This window comes from Ochotona princeps, chromosome 4, assembly GCF_030435755.1.
Source record: "Ochotona princeps isolate mOchPri1 chromosome 4, mOchPri1.hap1, whole genome shotgun sequence".
In the NCBI taxonomy this organism is placed as follows: Eukaryota; Metazoa; Chordata; class Mammalia; order Lagomorpha; family Ochotonidae; genus Ochotona; species Ochotona princeps.
In genome coordinates, this window is record NC_080835.1 from 44,735,702 (window position 1) to 44,754,352 (window position 18,651).

At 49.3% G+C, this 18,651-nt stretch overlaps 1 protein-coding gene across 11 annotated transcripts in view; it reads right to left on the reverse strand.

Annotated features, from left to right (window-relative positions):
* Positions 1-18,651, reverse strand: part of MICAL2 (microtubule associated monooxygenase, calponin and LIM domain containing 2) — a 201,182-nt gene that overhangs the window by 154,406 nt on the left and 28,125 nt on the right. For all 11 annotated transcript variants that reach the window (XR_009245314.1, XM_058663375.1, XM_058663370.1 and 8 more), the window contains exon 3: positions 524-864. Coding sequence is in view for 10 of the 11 variants with exons in the window: in XM_058663375.1 (XP_058519358.1) it covers positions 524-787 (264 nt within the window). In the remaining variant the exon portion in view is untranslated. The remainder of the gene's footprint in view (positions 1-523; positions 865-18,651) is intronic.

The following is an 18,651-nucleotide window of genomic DNA, read 5'->3' on the forward strand; positions in this document are numbered from 1 at the left end:
CCTTAATTACGCTCCTCCGTGGGATTTGGTGCTAACATTCTGGAATTGGACAAACCAAGATGGCCTTTTAGTTGTATGCCCTTGAGCAAGATCATTGAATGTTTTTGGCTTCTGTGTCTTTAATGCAGTCCAAAGGTCTACTGAAGGTGTGCAGTGAGATCACAGATGTCAAGCACCCAGCTTGACAGTTCAGTTGCTCAATGAACTGCGGAGTCATACTGGTTGTAGTAAGAGGAGGAGGAGCTTAAGCCTCTGTGAGGTCCTCTCTCCACCTTGGCTTTGGTTTCCTTGGTGAGGGCACAAGAAGGGATGCTGAGGCTACCAGGGTAAGGTGGAAACTGACACAGGAAGAGCTGAGTGTTAGTAAGCAAAGGACCCGTCAGCTGAACAAAATCAATCCAACCATCACCCTCACAGCCATTAAGGTCCTAGGGTGGAAGAAGAGGAACAACTCCTTGACCTCTCAAGGCCAACCTACACACCCTGCACAGACAACAAGCACCCACGCAAGGTCGCCCCTTACCTTGGTGTTCATGCATGACTTTCCTCGTTTATATTCTTTGTGGGAGCCCCGCTTGTCCAGTTTGTACCACAGGGCTTTGGCCTTCCAGCTGGTCACCTTGGACTTGAGCTTAGAATAGAAGTTTCTATGATCCAGAGGATCCAGGTCCAGCTGACGTACGAGGATGTTGAAGGCCTGCAGGGTACCTTTGCACGTGGAAGCCTGGACAAAGTTCTCAAAGATCTGCCCAGCCTGGGCCTGCTTCTCATCCTCGTTTTCTCCCATGTCTCAGGAGCTGTGTGGAGCAGAGGTGTGGAGAGGGCAGGGGAGGATACCATGAAGTACCTGGAGAAATGACACACCTGCAAAGGGAGGCAAAGGGAGGCAAAGGCAAAGGTGAGCTTTGTGGATCATGAGACAAGGAAGGGGAAGAAGGATGCTGAGGGCTATAAATAAAACCCCTTTATGTTATTAAATATTAATTCTCAAAAATTTTAAGGTTTTTTTTTTATTGGAAAGGAAGATTTACAAAGAGAAGGAAAAATAAAGATCCTCCATCTATGGGTTCACTTCCCAAATACTGCAACAGCCAGAGCTGAGCCAATTTGAAGCCAAGAGCCAGGAGTCTCCTCTGGATCTCCCATGTAGATCCAGAGTTCCAATTACTTGGGCCATACTCCACTGTTTTCCCAGGCCATAAGTAGAGAGCTGGATGGGAAGTGGAGTAGCTCGGACATGAACCAGTGCCCATATGGGACACCAGCACTTGCAAGTAGACTGAGCCATCAAACCAGTTCCTAATTCTTCAATTTTAAAAAATTCATTTTTATTTGAAAGGCAGAGAAACAAGAATGGGAGGAGAGAGAGGGAAAAGCAGAGAAAGAGATCTTGAATTCACTAATTCACTCCCTAAATGCCTACAATATACAGGGCTGGGTCATGTTGAAGCCAGGATCCTAGAACGCAACCCAGATCTCCCATGTGAGTGGCAGGGGACTCAAGTCCCTGAGCCATCACCTGCTGTCTCCCAGGGCATGCCTCAGCCAGAAACTGGATCTGAAGCACACTGCTGAGACTCTAACCAGACACTCTGATTTAGGAAGCAGGCATCCCAAACGGCAACTTCACTGGTGTGCCACACACCAGCCCTATTAACCCTCAGTCTTAACACTAACCATAAGTCATCCACAGGGAACATGTGACCTGGCAGTGAGGTCTGGCTGCTGTGCTCTTCCTCTCCATCTTTCCACTCTCCTCCCTGGCTGCAAACCACTGCAGACTATGCAGAGCTACACCCTGGCTGACGTCTACGGGGCCTGGTCACTCTTGTTGTGAGCAAGATGGTTCTAGAAACAGTAACTAGCATAAGGCAAAAGCCAGCGAAGTACACTAGAATTTAGCACCCCTGCCTCCCCCCTTCCCATCTCCACTTCACTCCCCTTCTCAGGCTGCAAATGGTTCACTAAGATGAATGTCACCCAGCCACATGACATTAGTGCCCTGCAGGGGGAAAAACCCAATTTCCACTACATCGCTCTGCAGGTGTCATGACTGCCCCACCTGGCCTGAGATAGGCAAATTAAAAGTTCTTCTAAGTTACCAGGGCAGGTCTTTCCCCTGCACAGATGTTCAACAGCATCCTCTATCTGGTACCTGCTGGAAGCACCTTTCTCAGTGAGAGAGAGAGATATGTCTCCTTGGCCCAGTACAGCAGGGACCCATGCTTTGCAAGGCCAGGCTGTGAGCTGTTTGGGACAAATACTCAAGCAGACAGAAGGACTGGTTGTTCATTCACATCACAAAAATAGCTCGCCTGGGTTTTGGCCGTGGCCCCTTCCCTCTCTGTACCATTCTAACCTCAAGCATTTTTTTTTCCTCCAGAAGAAAACCATTTAAGTTGCAAAGGAACAAAAATAAAACAAGGTCAATTTCCCAAAGTGCCAACTCCTCTTTTTTTTGTTGTTCTCAAGAACCAAAAGCTGGTGAAGACCAGAGTTTGGGGACTTGGCCCTAGCTGTGCAGTGAGGTGGCGGGGGAGGGGAGGGAGGTCTTACACCTTGAGCTCCACTGCCTCCTCAGCCCTCTGGGAAGGGCCTGGGAGAGCAGTAAGCAGGGCAGCTTCCCAGCCTTAGCAGCAGTTATCAAGGGCACATGTGGGCTGGGGTTGGCACCCAAGACTAAAGGCAGAGCAGGTGTTTATCTTCCTCCCTCATCTCTTACTCATTCAGCAACAGTTCCTGGTGCCTTAGCCAGAATACAGGATTATGCTAGGGTGGTGGGCACCTAGAGACAGCCAGCAATGGGCTGTGCTTGGCAGTTTGGAGGAAGATGGGTGGGTACAGAGTTGATCACAAGACAAAAGTCGAGTGCTCATGGAAGAGAACCAAGTGCAGGGGCCAAAAATTGGAGCTGCCCACCCAAACCCCGGAGCTTGCAGAAGGGCCATGAGAGGGCAATACCATGCAGATTTCACTGGCAAGGAGCACTGACAGCCCTTCCCAAGAACTGCCCATGCGTCAGACGCTGTGTGAAGAGAGACTAGCAATCAGTCTTTGTTCCAAGCCTAGCTGACTGCCACACCTCAGCCTGGTCCCAGTGCCCAGGCAAGGCCCCACCTGCCTACTGCAGTTCATGTCCAAGGGACTGGGAGGGCGGGACCAGCCGAGGCATGGATCCTGCACAGTCCCCTTGCTCGGCTCCTGTGATGTCCACGGAGCCTGCTTTGGCATCACTTGCATAAACACTGCCTCCTTCTCAGCTCACCCCCACTGCCTCGTACAACACTTACCACCCAGGATGACATCCAGCACCTGTGAATTCTCGTACACTTTATCCACCCTGAGGACCACTGATATGTCCAGTCCTGAGCAAAGGAGGTGGCAGCTGGTCTGCCAGAACAGGCCACCTGGACCCTGCTGCTCAGAGCCTGAGGTGGGCAGTGCAGAGAAAACCACCTGTGGAACTTCTGGCCCTCCACACACACATGGCATCACACAAACCACACAAATGCTGGGTCTTTGTGCCTTATTTCCTAAGAGCCAACTGGTCCCCTTCCCCTTGTAGTGAGGGCTATGAAAGGACAAGAGAGAAATACCGGTGGTGGCTAGACCCGGCCTGGGGAGCCTTCGGTGCACTTGGCAACCACACGGTACAGAGTCAAATGAGGAGGGGGAGGGAGAGAAGGAGAGGCTACCTGGATTTGGGAAGGAAAAACAATTTAGTAAATCAAGTCTCCAAGTTGCCACCTTATTCTGGTTTAAAATCATGCTCTGGTGAGAGGTATTAAGCCAGACCTGACTGCCAGACAATAATTTACAAACTGGAAGAACCTGTCTCTTCCCAGCCATCTCCTCCCCCACCCAAAGCAAAATGAACAACTTAATCTTAGACTCCAGCAGGGAAACAGCCAAGGGTGGTGCCATGCAGAGGGCCCTGGGTGGGCGTGGGAGCTGTAGGAACCGGCTCTTATCTAGAGGGAGATAAGGGGAGGTGGGGGGAGATGGCTGGACAGGAGGCGATAAGCACAGCCTTGGACGTGCACCCCAGCAGCCCGTACCAGGCTCAGACCTGCCTCCCCAGAGCTAAACGGTCTCCTCTCAGCCTTACAAATCAGCTCTCAGAGGTAAGCAAGATGTTCAACACCCACAGTGGGCAGCTCTCCTCACACGGGACCGTTGGGACATGCAGAGTTGGGACAGAACTGGCTGTAAATCTGGTCTCAGGCACTTGTGATGCTAGGCACCTTATCTCATCTGTCCAAGCCTCAGCTTTCTCATCTGGGAAATGGGGACATGACCAGTTCCCTTTATCGAACTGTGAGGGATAAGTGAGATCAGGGTGGTGATGGATGCGGCCCCTGGCAGTTCCACAAGAACTTCAAAAGGACCAAACATCACAAAGAGGAAGGGAAGTAAGGCAATGTGACTCATAACTGCATGATCTCCCAGGGACAGGAACCATATGCACCTTAAAACCAGAGGACCCAGGCTGTTTCCATTTAGAAGACCCACTTCCCAGTCCTGAAGTTAGGGACACAGCACTTCTTCACTTCCAAGTTTAAGTTTCCCATAGAGAAAATGTGTCCCACTGTTTTCAGAGCAATGTGCTGCAAGGATGCAGGGTTCAGGGTTGTATTGGCCATGAACTAGAAAGGCCAACTTTGTTCTTGGAATCAGTCATAGAGTTTGAACTTCAGGCCTTTGTCCAGGGAAATGGTGTGTTTGGTAGACACCATTCCCTGGTCGCCACCAAAATGCTCAAAATGTGTCCAGTTCAGAGGATCCTGGGTGACTAGCTTTGGCTGAAGTCTCCCTTGCTTGCCACCGCCCAGTTGTTGCCTTTTTGGAGTTTGGTATGCAATAGAAATAAAACCAACATAGCCAGAAATATGAAAGGTTTCTGTACTTTCTGGGAAGCAGCAAGATGGGATGCTTCAGTTTCCAAGAATAGTCTTGAAGCACTCTGGTTTTTGCCAAGTGGAGTCCCTTATTTGTGGTTCTGTTGCTCCTCTGCCTATGTGACGTCATGAGTCACAAAGCAACTCCCTCTCCCTGTCTCTGCTTGCTACAAATTAAAGTTCAGGGTGAAGTGTTGGCAAACAGCTGGGAGACAGTTCAGGTTCAAAGGCTGTGTAGAGTAGCAACCTGAGAGAGGGAGACGCAGGGACCTACCAGAGTCTGGGCAGTGGGACATGGCTGCTGCCCTCAATGAACCTCTGCATGGCCCAGCATGGGCAGGGGCACCTGATACACAGGTGGGATCTGCTGTGTCTGCCCTCCCATCTGGCCCAGCAAGATATCACATTCTATCTACTGGGGCTCCAGGCAGCCAACCTGAACCCAGGGAGTAACTGCAGGGTTGGAAAGAATGGACTCCTTGTGGCCTCCTTCCAGCCAGGTGTCCCCATTCCCTGATGGCCACTATAGGTGGAGGGCACACTGCTCCCCCTTGCCTCCTCAGTTGGGAGCCCTGCCTCCTCTGTGAGGTTATTTCTTCGCAGTGCTCTATGATATTCCTGGTTTGAGCCTCAAGATCACCCCTAGGAAGTCGCTGCCTTCTCCTTGCAGGCTGAGCCCACAAATGCAGAGTCCTGTTCCATGTGCCTTCTGGAATCCCTACCAGGAAGGGTCCGTGGGAAGGCATGCAGAGATGCTCTGCCAAAGCCACGGCAAGGTCCCCGGGGCTTCAGTGGGGTCTGCACTCACCTCTGCAGCCCAGCTGCCCTTCAGCACCAATGCCACAAAGAGCCTTAGGTCCATGGCAGGCCAGCCTTCCACTAACAGTCCCAGGCTACCCAGTTCTCGCCCTTCCAGCCTGGGCTGTCTTCCCGCTGGGCAATGGTTAGTGGACTTGGCAGGACTGGCTCAGGGGAGGGTCTCCAGGTTGCCTCTTCCTCAGCACCATCCACTGCCTCTTATAAGGGCTCACAGCACAGTGCCACGGATCTGTCTCCATCCTCGGGGTCCTACTGCATGGTGCCAGGAGGCACCTGTGCTCTGACCAGGCACAGGGCCACAACAGAGGCCAGAGGCCAGAGGCCCACTGCCAGCCAGGAACTTTCACCTGCATTCTGCTAAGGAGTCCTATCAGCAAGTCCCTGGAGTGACAAGAATTCTCTCCACCTACCCACTTAAGAAGCAAAGGTCTGGAGCCTAGCATGGTAGCCTAGTAGCTAAAATCCTTACCTTGCATGCACCGGGATCCCATATGGGCACTGGTTCATGTCCCAGCTGCTCCACTTGCATCCAACTCCCTAATAGTGGCCCGAGAAAGCAGTCGAGGATAGCCCAAAACCTTGGGAACCTGCACCTACATGGTAAACCCAGAAGAAGCTCCTGGCTCCTGGCTTTGGATTGGCTCAGCTCTAGCCATTTCGGCCACTTGGGGAGTGAAAACCAGCATATGAAGACCTTTCTGTTCCCCCTCTCTGTGTAAATATGATTTTCCTATAAAATAAATATTTAAAAACAAAGAAAAAACCTTTTTAAAAAACTGAAGCAAAATTCACTAATCAGCTTGCTCTCATTGCATCACTGTTCAAGGCAACCATGATTTTTATCATGTGTGGTTGTTCTTCTACTTACAGGTGAGTGTGAGTGTGTGTGAGTGTGTGTAGACGTGCACCTGAGGTTTCTTTTGAGAGTTCATGGAAAGAATGAAATGAAAAGATAAGGTCAGGGATTGGCATTTGCTGTAGTGGTTGGGATGCTGCCTGGGACACCCCATCCAAGTGCCTCGGTTCCAGTGCCATCTCTGCTTCCAGTTTCCGGCGAACATGGGCCCCGCGAGGCAGCAGGTGGCAGTTCCAGTCGTTGGACCCCTGCCACCAATATACAAGACTTGAAGTTTGAGTTTCAAGCTCCTGGCTTTGGCCTGGCCCAGCCTGGCCTGTAAGTGTTTGAGAGGGAACTAACACATGGGACCATCTCTCTCTTTGCCTTCAAGTAAAATTAAAAAGAAAAAAAATTAAGTTCACTTTGGTGTGAATAGAGTTTGAAATCCATGTGTATTTTTAAAATAATATGTATTTTAAGATTTATTTTATTTTTATTGGAAAGTCTGATTTACAGAGAGAAGGAGAGACAGAAAAAAAGACCTTTCATCCGCTGATTCATTCCTAAGTGGCCATAAAGGCCACAGCTAAGCCAATCCAAAGCCAGGAGCCAGGAGCTTCTTCTGGGCCTCCCATATAGGTACAGGGTCCCAAGGTTTTAGGCCATCCTCTACTGCTTTCCCAGGCCACAAGCAGGGAGCTGGATGGCAAATGGGGCAGCTGAGACATGAACTGCTGCCCATATGGAATCCCAGCACATGCAAGGCAAGGATTTAGCCACTAGGCTATAGCACAGGGCCTAATAATATGCTTTTTCATGAACGTTTTGAAGACTGTCCAAGTTTACATATATACATTTGTATCTGTAGATGAAGCTACAGATATGTGTGTCTGATGTCAGTACTTCAAAAGGTTTGTAGAAACGTGAATAGTTTATTTTTATGCAAAAATTTTAAAATCCATGCAAGACACAGGGTCTCCAAAAAGTCTGAGAAATGTACATTCTGAAAATTGCAACTTTCAAAGTTTTTGTGCCAAAATAAATGCATTATTTAATATCATTATCTGTATATTTTGTAAACACCCTCTCACATGCATATGTATGCATACTCTCATACATACATTTTTAAAGTATCCCACAAGGATTTCCTATCAGCATCCCACATCCCATCCATATCACTAAGCCTCTCTTCCGCAGCCTTAACCTAAGGGAGGCAAGGCCTCTGAGGTGGGAGCATGGCTGGTCTGTGCAGGAGGAGCCCTGGGCTGCAGCCACCACCTGCCTTCCTCTCCACTGCCTTCCCAATGACTCTGGCATTGGCACTGCTCAGGTGCTCCCTGGGCACCAGTCATTCCCTTTGCCTGCCCCTTTACATCCACTACTGGAGCCAAGCCACCTTGTGAAATCAAAACATAGGTTTCCAAGGGTGAGAGACTCCACCAGCATCTCACAGGTACCGAGTGGGAATGCTGTGAAACTGAGTTCCCTCTGCTTGGGAATTCACACTCCAAGCCACTGACCAGGGCAAGCCTGTGTGCGGAAATAGTGCAGCTTGCCCTTCCTGAAGCTATGCTGTAGTGTCAACAGTTGACTGGTTCAATTCTGAAGTGCTCTCAGGCTTGGAGAATCCACAAGTGTCAATCATAGGGTTTGGCTTTGTGAGCCATGATGCAACCCACCAATAAAGCACCAGGCAGCACTTTCCTGGAGTTCCCAAGTCATCTACCAAGATTCATACTTGGCCTTGATAATCCCTCTTAAGGAGTTGTCCAAGTCCAAGTGATTTTTTCCCACCTGTCAGTCCCAGGACACAAGTGGCGCTCCCTACAAGGCATTTTCCTCAGGCCTAACGCGTGCTTGGCACTCGGAGGGTCTCAGCATTTGAGACCCTCCCGAGCTCCCCGACACCAGCAGTGCTGTCTTTCTCCAGCAATGAAAAGGGACAACTTAAATGAAGCTCTGATACCTGGTTGGCTTAATGAATTGTCTGAAATTCTAACCAATCTCCTAAGGCTACAATAGCTACCCTCTGGAATATAGGACAACCCAGTGCAGTGTGGCAGGCCCCCTTCCATAGAACCATGCCGTGGGCCGGGGAAGAGGGTCCCTTTCCCCCAGGTTTCAGCTGTGCCTGCAGGACCCATGCCAAGCAGGACACCTGTTTGCCCACTGACAAAACAACACACATCTCACTACACACACAGAGAATACTACCAACAAAAGCTCAACATACTATTCTGCCTGGGCTAGGATCCTACACTGGGTCCCTAGAACTGTGAATTCCATGTGCTGTTTCCAGGAGCCCCATCTATGTCAAATGGATGGTGGGAAGAGTTCACTATCAGTAAACTAGGAGAGAGCAAGAAATCCAGTGGGTGTCCAGGGCTGGGGGAAAGGGCAATAGGAAACTGTTTATGAGCTCAGAGTTTTAGTTGGGGAGAATGGATGGTAGTGATATCTGTAAAACAATGCAACTATGACTAAAAGGGAGCTGGCATGGTAACTTCACTAATGGCTTGTGATGCCAGTATCCCATATGAGAGTGCCAGTTTGAGCCCTGGATGCTCTGTTTCCAAGCCCATTCCCCGCTACCATGCCTGGGAAGGTAGTGGGTGATGGCCCAAGTACATGCGTCCCTACCTCCTTTGTGACAGACCTGACTAGAGTTCTGAGCTGCTAGCTTCATCCTGACCCAGCCCAGCTATTGTAGCCAGTTGAGGAGAGAACCAGCAGATGTGCGATTTTTCTCATCCTGTCTCCTCTCTCTGTAATTCTGCCTTTCAAATGAATAAGTGTATTTTTTAAAAAATGCCTAAAAGGTGAATGTTTGATCCAGCTGTTAAGATATTAAGCTGTGAGGCCCACATTCAAAATTGAAGTGCCTGGATTTGAGTCCTGGCTCTCCCACTGCCAGCTTCCTGCTGATGCCTCCCTTAGGAGGCAGCAGGTGGAGGCTCAAAACATTGGGTCTCTAATTGTGATAAAAGACTAACGTAAGATGTTAATATTAGAAGTTGGGTGTGGTTTCAGACTGTTATAAATATATGACACTAACATCTTCATAGAGGAAGTTGGGGTACAGAATACCTGCAAGCCCTTCGTGCTAGTTCACAATGTTTGTTTTATAAATTTAATTTGGTTCTGAAATTAAAACTTTAAAAACAAGCAGAGGTTAGGTCCTTGTTACCCTCCTGGGAGACCTGGATTGAGTTTCTAGCTTTTAATTATTGCCTGGCCCAGCCCTTGCTCGTTGGGGAAATCTGGGGGATGACTTAATTGCCCAATTTCCCTGCCTCTCTTTGCCTCTTACATTAAACACGTAAAAAATAAAAAGAATGATTAAAATTATAAATGTTATGCATATTTCACCAGACAACAATAAAAGACATACAAAATTTCCACCACCACCATCTACTAAAAGGAGACTGCAGTACAAAATTTGTGGCCTAATTAACAATGGGTTTAATTTTCCAAAACACTTTTGAGTTAAAAGGTAGTAAGAAACAGGTAACTACATGAATGAAAAAAAAAACCTTGCAGCTTTTTGTTCTGTAAAGTGAAGTAATTTTTAAGCCCTCTAGGCCTCTCACATTCTTTCCTCCAAATCTCATTCATTCCCAGAAATCCCGAGGAAGCTCAGACTGACAGGTTCGCAGCATTTACCCTTATCCTCCCACTCCCATGTCCCTCCCATCCTGAGGTGGTTCTGTGAAGTTGGCTCTAATATCCTGGAGGAAGTTGGGGTCCTTGCTCCTTGGGGCTTAGCTCGAGTTGGCTACCCTTCACCCTGCCCAGGAAGCACCTCTCCAGCCCTGTGCTCTCCTGTACAGCACTGGCACAGGAGACAGCAGGGACTTTTCTTCCCTGGGGTAAGCAGACTCCCTGAAGTCTCCTCGAGGGCCTGTCCAGATCAGCCTGCACCTGCTGAACACACCCTCCAGCTTAAATTAGGGCAAAAAATGACTGCATGATTAGCCCTCAAAATCAGGGCTGGTTGACTAAAATCAGTATCAAGGACACTGGCTATCAATCCTTTGGAATCACTAGGAGAATCCCATTGTCTTCAAAGAAGCTTCCCCTACTTACAGAAACAAGGTCTGATACGTCCTGTGCTTACCATGCCCAAGCAGGGCAGGTGACTGTGAGCGAACCCTCTGGACAGTTCTCACCTCCTTCCCAATGCCTTTCCCAGCACAAGGACTTTTCTGCCCAGTAAGTACTTTAAGGGAGAAAGCTCTGGTTCTCATCTTGGGACACACAGTCATCAGTGACCTTAATGAGCGTCCCTGAGGGCTCAGACAACATGCTCAAAGCTTTTCACGGATTAAAGGAGTTCACTGTTGTCACAAAACCACACATTGTTAGAGATGATTAATAGCTTCATTTTCCAAAGGACTAGAGAAATCAACCACGTTCCTGAGGTTGTGAGGTCCTAAGTGGTGAACCTGTGTTCCTAAGCCCCTTGGCCAGGGTCCATAGGCACAGCCACCTGCAGTCCACCTGCACTGCCCTGCACACCGATGCTTGATGCCCCCTCACCCTCTCCCTCTCTTCATCCAACTCCATGCCAGGCTTTGTACTGAGATCTTCATGCAACATCAAATGAGGACAATAGCTGACTTGCCAGGAAAAAATGCAACTTAGAAGTTACCCTTAGGCCTTAGTGGGCATGACAGAGACCAGCTGGCCAACCCCCAGCCTGCTTGCTACTTCCTTGAAGTGGAGGGAGCCCAGGTGAGTGAGTTCAAAGTTGTGGCGTATGACCAAGAGTGGCTTTCACCACTGCTTGAGCTGACCCCTGAGAGTTCACAACCACCATCATCGCTCCCTCCACTTCTGCTAGCCCACAGCACCCTTGGGGACCACAAGCTGGGGACAGGAGAGCCACAGCTTGTAGGAGCCAGATCCCCTGGTCACCCACTTACAGGACAGCCCTTTCTGCTACACACACACGTTGGACTCCACCTGCAATAAACCTTACGGTATGTGAAGGCACTAAGACTGGAGGGCTGTCCGTGAGGTGGGCATTATCACTGCCTTAACTGATGCAAGAGGAATGAGTGGTGGGCACGCTGTGTCAGGAGATGCCCCTTCCCACTGAAGAGGTTATCATGCAAGTATGAAGACCATCTCTCCCTCCCTCTGCAGCTGTAGGCTAACATCAAGCAGCAGCCAGTTCTGACCTTTATCTTCCTCCCACGGGGGATCTCAATGTCCTCCAAAAGCTGCTTTCAACAAGCCTGCCTGGCCCCATACTCAGGCCTAAAGTATCCTCACATCCATACTCTTGGCCGCTCTGGGAGAGACACAGAGAGGAGAGACTGGGACAGAAAAGCCAGTCCATTCCCTTGGTAACATCAGCCATTCTCTGGGCTCTTGGCTCCTGCAGCCAAATGAGAGAGCCCCACATGGGCTGGTGGGAAGAAGAGAGTGCTCTTGTGGGAAGGAACATTTGGGGGATTTCTCCCGGACGCCTGTGTATCTGTATGTGCAGCTCCAAGCCCACGACAGCGCTGTCTCCCTCCCTGCCCCCAAGCAGCCCACTGCCCAGCTGTGTCTGCAGGAGCATATGTCCCGAAGGTCTCCCATCATGAAGAACTATGCCACATGCTCACATGCTCCCACCCCATCCCTGAAAGGATCCATTGCTCAACAAGATTGTTTTGCTGTCTGTTGATTGTGAATTTATCAGCAGGAAGTCATTCTCCCAACACATGACTGGATTCAGCCCCAGTGAGATCGCTGTTTGCTTTTACTGGAGAAAATGAACCAGCACCCTCACTTGTTTTCTTAGAGTCTGTGTTCCTAAGGACAGCCATGTGGAGTCTGCTTTCATACCTCCCACCATACTTCAGCTCACCGCTGTGAGGCTTCCCCTCCCACCTGCCAGCCCCAGGCTTCCCAATCATCACTGATCTGGCCTCACCTTACACATGGTCTCTCCCAGTTTCCAGCCTTTTGCTCCCCGCCCCCCTTCCTTTACCTACCCCTCCAAGGAAGGTTCTGAGCTCCATTTGCATCTCATTCTCCAGGACCCACACCATCCCTCAGCTCAGCCCCTCTCTGTGTCCCACTGACTCATGGAGCAGAACCTCCAACACGGGCCGTGTGTCAGCTGCCCCTCAGATCTGCCCCTGCCCTCTCATGAAGCCTGAGGGTCTGTTGACCTGCATCTCACCCATTTCCCCTTCTGTAACCCCCAAACTCTGCAGCTGACACCATCCACACCAGATATTCCAGTCAAACCCTTAGTGTTGGCTCTCTGATATTGAATAACTGGCCAGACACTGGGTGCCTCCCCCTTCCTTCCTGGGGGAGCTCAGGGCTCCACCTGCTCTCACCTCAAGTTCTCCAGGGCTCCTTATCGATGCTTTTTCCACTTCCAGGCTCACCCTCCTCTGGTCCACCAGCCCAATCCTCTAACTTGTTGCCAGAGAGAACTTCGCCTCACAAAGGCACACTGGGTCCGGTACCGGCCCTGATCTGTAGGCCTTTGCTAACAATCTCAGAAGAGCAGGAAGTAGTGCCACCTTCACCCCTAGCCCTGACCTGCCCCCTGTACTCAGACCTCACAGAGCCACAGGCAGCTCCCTGGTAAACACCGGGTCCCTCCACACTCCATGCCGGCACCTCTGCCTGTGCTGGGCCTCTGTCGGGGATGCCCAGCCACACCCTGGTGACTTGGTAAAGGCCTATTTGTCCTCAGAGGTGAGACAACCAAGGCTGCATAGTCACGGGTTCCACTTTGGACTCAAGCCAGGTGGACTGGTGACGAGGCCTGAGCCAGTCCTTGCTCAGGTATGAGAGGAGACAAGTTATCTAACCTCTTTGAACCTCAATTTCTTCATCCATAAAATGGGGATAATAACAGCCCTGCCCCAGTGCTGCCCGGTGGGGTAGTATCCTTAGCCACACTTATCTTTAAAGCCTTACCTCAGCCTCCCTGGTCCATTTTCCCACACTGTGCCCTGTGGAGGTTGGCAGGGTGGCTTCCCACATACCCCTACATCCATCTGATTGCAGGTCAGCCTATCTCCACAGCCCATGAGCTTGTCCCAGCACCTGGCACCTGTGCCTTTGGCTAGGCTAATTGCTCAGTAACAACTGCTTGCCCACAAAGCCAAGTCAGGCTGTGATTGCTCACAAAGCCTTGAGGGCTCCCTACGCCCTGTGCACAAGTCCAGACTCCCCTGCTGCCCGGCCTGTGTGCTTCATCAAAGGCATTCAGTCCTGTTGGGGGGCTGCCTCTAAGGCCGGTCTCCTCTGAGTGCTTACATTGGGGCTCTGCCTGTTTTTCCTTTGTCCTCCTCTGAAGCAAAGTCCCTGCTAGCCCACATGCTATCACAAGCTCCTCAATCTACTCAGGGAATCAAGTCCAAACAGTTATCAGTGATCAATGGCTGCAGCAGAGCTGGGCTCCGAGACATGTGGGTGAGAGTTGGAAGACACATCTCATGGAAAAGAGGGTTGAATCATAAGGGAGGAGTTGGAATGCTCAGGAGCAAAGGCCTCTTCAGCCTTTATCTGCCTTTCTTTCCTAAAAACTCTTTTTTTTTCTATTTTATTTATTTTTTGAATTTTGAATTTTATATAACAATTCCATAGGGTCTAAGATCCACCCCGCCAAATTCCCACCCCACCGAGCTGATTTAGGGCCCGGTGGCGTGGCCTAGTGGCTAACGTCCCACCAGGCTGATTTTCCCCATATTATTACAATAGTAGAGTCTCTCATAAACAGTCGTTAGTCCATCAGTCTGTTATTTAAGTGTGCCCTTACACTGCTGGTACAGACAATGTCAGACAGTCCAGCATCCCATTATTTAGATATGTCCAACAGTTTCATTGGGAGTCCATATTTGATTTGGAAGTAGGGATGCATACTACATTGTATCTTCGCATCTGGATATGATAGTCTCTATTACTCCATCGCTATACATTCCCTTAAATGAGAAGCCATGAAACAAAGTCAATAAAACGTATGAAGTTAAAACAAAAAATTTACAGCACCATGGAGTTGAAAACATGCCACTGAATAACCACCACATGGATGAAGAAAAGAAAACACAAAAGCCTCTTGGATAAAATGATGCCACCACGCAATCTATGAGACAGTGATGAATTCGACAAGAGAAAAACTATTTGGAAGAAATGAAAATTTAAAAAAAGCGTCAAAACACATGGATGCAACAAAAACAGTTTTTTGCTTTTTGCTTTTGTTTTTGTTTTTTACTGTCCCTGGGTTTCTGAAGCTCTTTGTAAATCCACTCTTGCACCTTTTGGAATTGGTGCCAAAGACTGCTAAGCCTGGCTGTGCAACAGATTCACCAGGAAGTGCCCCCTCTTCTCAGTTCTTCACCTGGGTCCATTCCTGAAAACACTCTGGTGCAGCATGAGATCAAAGATCTTCTGAGCAATTATAACACAGAACTCCCAAGGCGCAGAGACCTGAGTGCACTTCCTAAGGAGAAAGTCAGTGTCTTTGGCTTATTTTTTTTTAAGATTTATTCATTTTTATTGGAAAGTAAGATATACAGAGAGGAGGAGAGACAGAGAGGAAGATCGTCCATCCACTGATTCACTCCCCATGTGGCTGCAACAGCCAGAGCTGAGCCTATCCGAAGCCAGGAGCTTCTTCTGGGTCTTCTACGCAGGCACAGGCTTTGGGCCATCCTCTACTGCTTTCCCAGGCCACAAGTAGGGAGCTGGAAGGGAAACGGGTCTGCCAGGATATGAACTGGCACCCATATGGGATCCCAGTGCATGCAAGGTGAGGATTTTAGGCACTAGGCTCTACCATGACAGGCCCCTTTGTTTCTTTATTTCCCAAAATACTTACTCCAATTCTGGATACCTTGTTGAGACTCACCAATAATTAAGATTCAGCAAATTCAACTCTTGGCATTATGTTCTCTTTCATCCACCCACTAATGAATTGTCTGTTGATTCTTGCCTTTATGTGCAGGGTGCTATCTGCTCTAGCAGGCAGTTAGTCTAGGCTTGCTAAATGAATGAATTGACCAGCAGCAATACACCTCAGAACAGATGGAACTGCTACCACTCATACATTTTTTACTTGAATTAAAAACCTTTATTTTTAAGATTAATCTCATGATAGACACCTACCCAGGATCTGTTGTTTATATGGTCATTAATGTTACTAACATCATTAATGACACTGTTCTAATGTCAGTGACTTTTGGCCTCCACACGGGAGGATGCCCAGACTGGATTAAGAAAGAAGCCTGCCCATCCCTCCTATAAAGCTGTTTGCCCAGTCAGCAGGTCAGCTGGTGTCCCTTACCCTAGCCCCAGCAGAAAGGCCTATAAACTGTATATCCAGTCTTTATGAGCAACAGTGGACACCTATACCGGTAGCTGAGCTGCAACTGAGTCAGAAAAGACTTAGAAGTTATTTAAAGCTTACCATCACTGCAATAGAGTTGGGAAGCCAGGATCTACTATTTAAATGTAAAAGCTCCTATGTCACAGAGAAGCAGTGTGACAAAGCCAGGACACACACCAGGAGGTAAGGGTAGTCATGTCCACATGTGGGACACTGAGTCAAGTGAGGATGGATTGGGCAGATGGAGGTAGTCAGCACAATGGACTGTCCCTTGCTTTCTCCAGGGCCAGCATTCCCAGTGGTTTGTTGTGGTTGCTGGACTCCTGAGCTTGGGTTGATATGGGTCAGAGACCAGCTGGCTCTCCCTCCAGGCCCTAGCTTGGGAGTTATCATTATCAGCAACTCCCTACCTGGCCAAAGGTTGTGCAGATCCTGATGGCCTGCAGGCAACTCAGTCTGGAATCAAGAAGGACTGACTTGTTGGTCACTCATTGGCTGAAATATTCATTCAACAGATACTGATCGCTATGTGCTGGGTGATGTGCTATATGAACACAGTTTGATGGTTTGCAGGTGCACTCTCAGGGAGAACCAGCAGACCAGAAACTGATGGAAGAGACAGCTGGAAGAAAGAATTCCTTCACTTCAGCATGCTGTGCCCCAGGGGAGCTCTCAGCAGCAGTGAAAATACAGCTTCCGCTCACCCCTTACTAAGGTGCAGCAGAGCTGAATTCTCCTGGGAACTAGTTGTACCATCCCCACTTCCTGGTCTATAAAATCAGTTGAAGTTGCAGCCTAACCAAAGGGCCTCTCTGAAACACACTCTGTAGCTGAATCAACATCTGAGCAGGCCACTGGCTCGGCAGGTTGCCTTTCATCCTCAGAATAGGGTACACTCCAAGTGCTGGGCCTGGAGAATTCTGGAACACTTGCCTGCTGGGGAGGGGCCAGGAGGCTGGCAGCTGTGAGGGTGGGAGCAGGAACTCAGGACTCTCACTCTCCAGGGAGATGTTCTCGCAAGATCAGGGAGACCTGAAGGGGAATGCAGGTCTTGGTCTGTTGAATGGGTCAGATGGCCCTAATTGGCCCCAACTCCACTATCAGTTATCCCCAGAGGGAGAGAGAAGCTCACAGAAGTTGTGGGGCAGTACCTTCCCCACCCCAACTCCAGTAAGTCCCAACATAATAAATGTGTGTTGGCTGAAGGAAGATGCTGGACTCTGCCCTTGGTGTTTGGACTTATCCTCTGAAAAACAAGTTCACTAACATAAGCAGCCACTGTCCACAAAGGATTTTCTCTTTCCTTATAAAGATGAAACTCGGGGGCTATAAATGTGGGTTGTTGGCACAAGTCCAAGGAGCCTGTGACTGCAAATCACCCTCCTGTTTATCGGTCCGCTCCACCCACAGAGGACGAGCCAGAACCGAGGCTCGGCTTCCACGACTCATTTCCGGGGGCCAACCTCAGCCAGCTGCTTGCTCCCTACTGAGGGCACACCATAACTGGGAGAAGGATCTGGAAGGCTCTCCTCCTTCACCATTCCCCTATGCTCTGCAAAGAACAGTTAATAAAAAAAAAATCTGGAGACAGACATTTGGGTTAGTGTTTAAGATCCCACTCAGGGAACCTAAGCCCATATTGGAAGTGCCCGGGTTCAAGTCCAGCTCTGGTCCTCGCAGCTTCTGCTGGTGCACAGCCTGGGAGGCAGCAGGTCATGGTTCAAGTTATTGAGTCCCTGCCACCCACCTAGGAGACCCCAGGAGTTCCTGGCTCCTGGCTTTGGCTTGGCTCAGTCCTGGCTAATTGCAAGTATATTGGGCAGTGAACCAGCAAACGGGAGATCTCTGTCTTTTCTTATTAAATAAATAAATAATTTTCTTTTTAAAAAATCTGGTTCATCTTTTGGCAAGTAAGTTATATTTAGCTTGCAGATATCATCCTGAGAAAACAGCTCCATGTTTTAATTGGGTTTTATTTTTCATTAGCTTTCTCACCACACATCCCTAGTTCCTACAGAATTATTGCGTGGCCCTGTCTGGAATGTCAAACAGCCCCTGGAGAGACGGTTTGCACATGAACTCACATGGGTGTCTGCCACGGGCTTATTTGGTGGGAGGAATCTGAGACATCTTAAATATGAGCTATGGCATGGCCCATCCCACCCCATTTTCTGCCCCATCAAGAATCACCTCCACTGGTACATGAGGCACAAAACACAGAAAGCGGATGCAAAGCCAGCTGAAAACAAGTCCCTCCTGCCAGCATCTATCTCCTGAGAAAAAAGAACTTCAGACGCTGCAGAATTCACATCTAGGGAGACCTCATTAGTCTCTACTGATGCCACTCTCGGTGAATCGCACGTGTCAAGCGAGGGTTTATTTTTGCAAAGCTCTTGGCAGCCTGGTCCAAGCCTGCTCCTTGCATCCCTGGCTCCTTTCACTCTATACCTTTCCCTTGAAGAACCATCTGCCTCTTATTTTCCTGGCAATCTCCTCTTCATCCTTCAATACCCAGGTGCCACTGCACCTCCCTGGTGCAGTCTTCCCTGTGTGTTGCCTTCAATGCCTCCGGAGCACCTGCTGTGGGTCTCTCGGACAATGCACAGGTAGCTGTGACTATACTCATATGCATCTGTCATACTAACAGGCCAGCCCACATCTCCCAGGAGTAACAGGCTTAGGTCCTTCTGACCTTCACATCCCAGAAAGCAAACCCAGGGCCCAGCACATGCAAGTCCTAGAGTGAGTGCTCA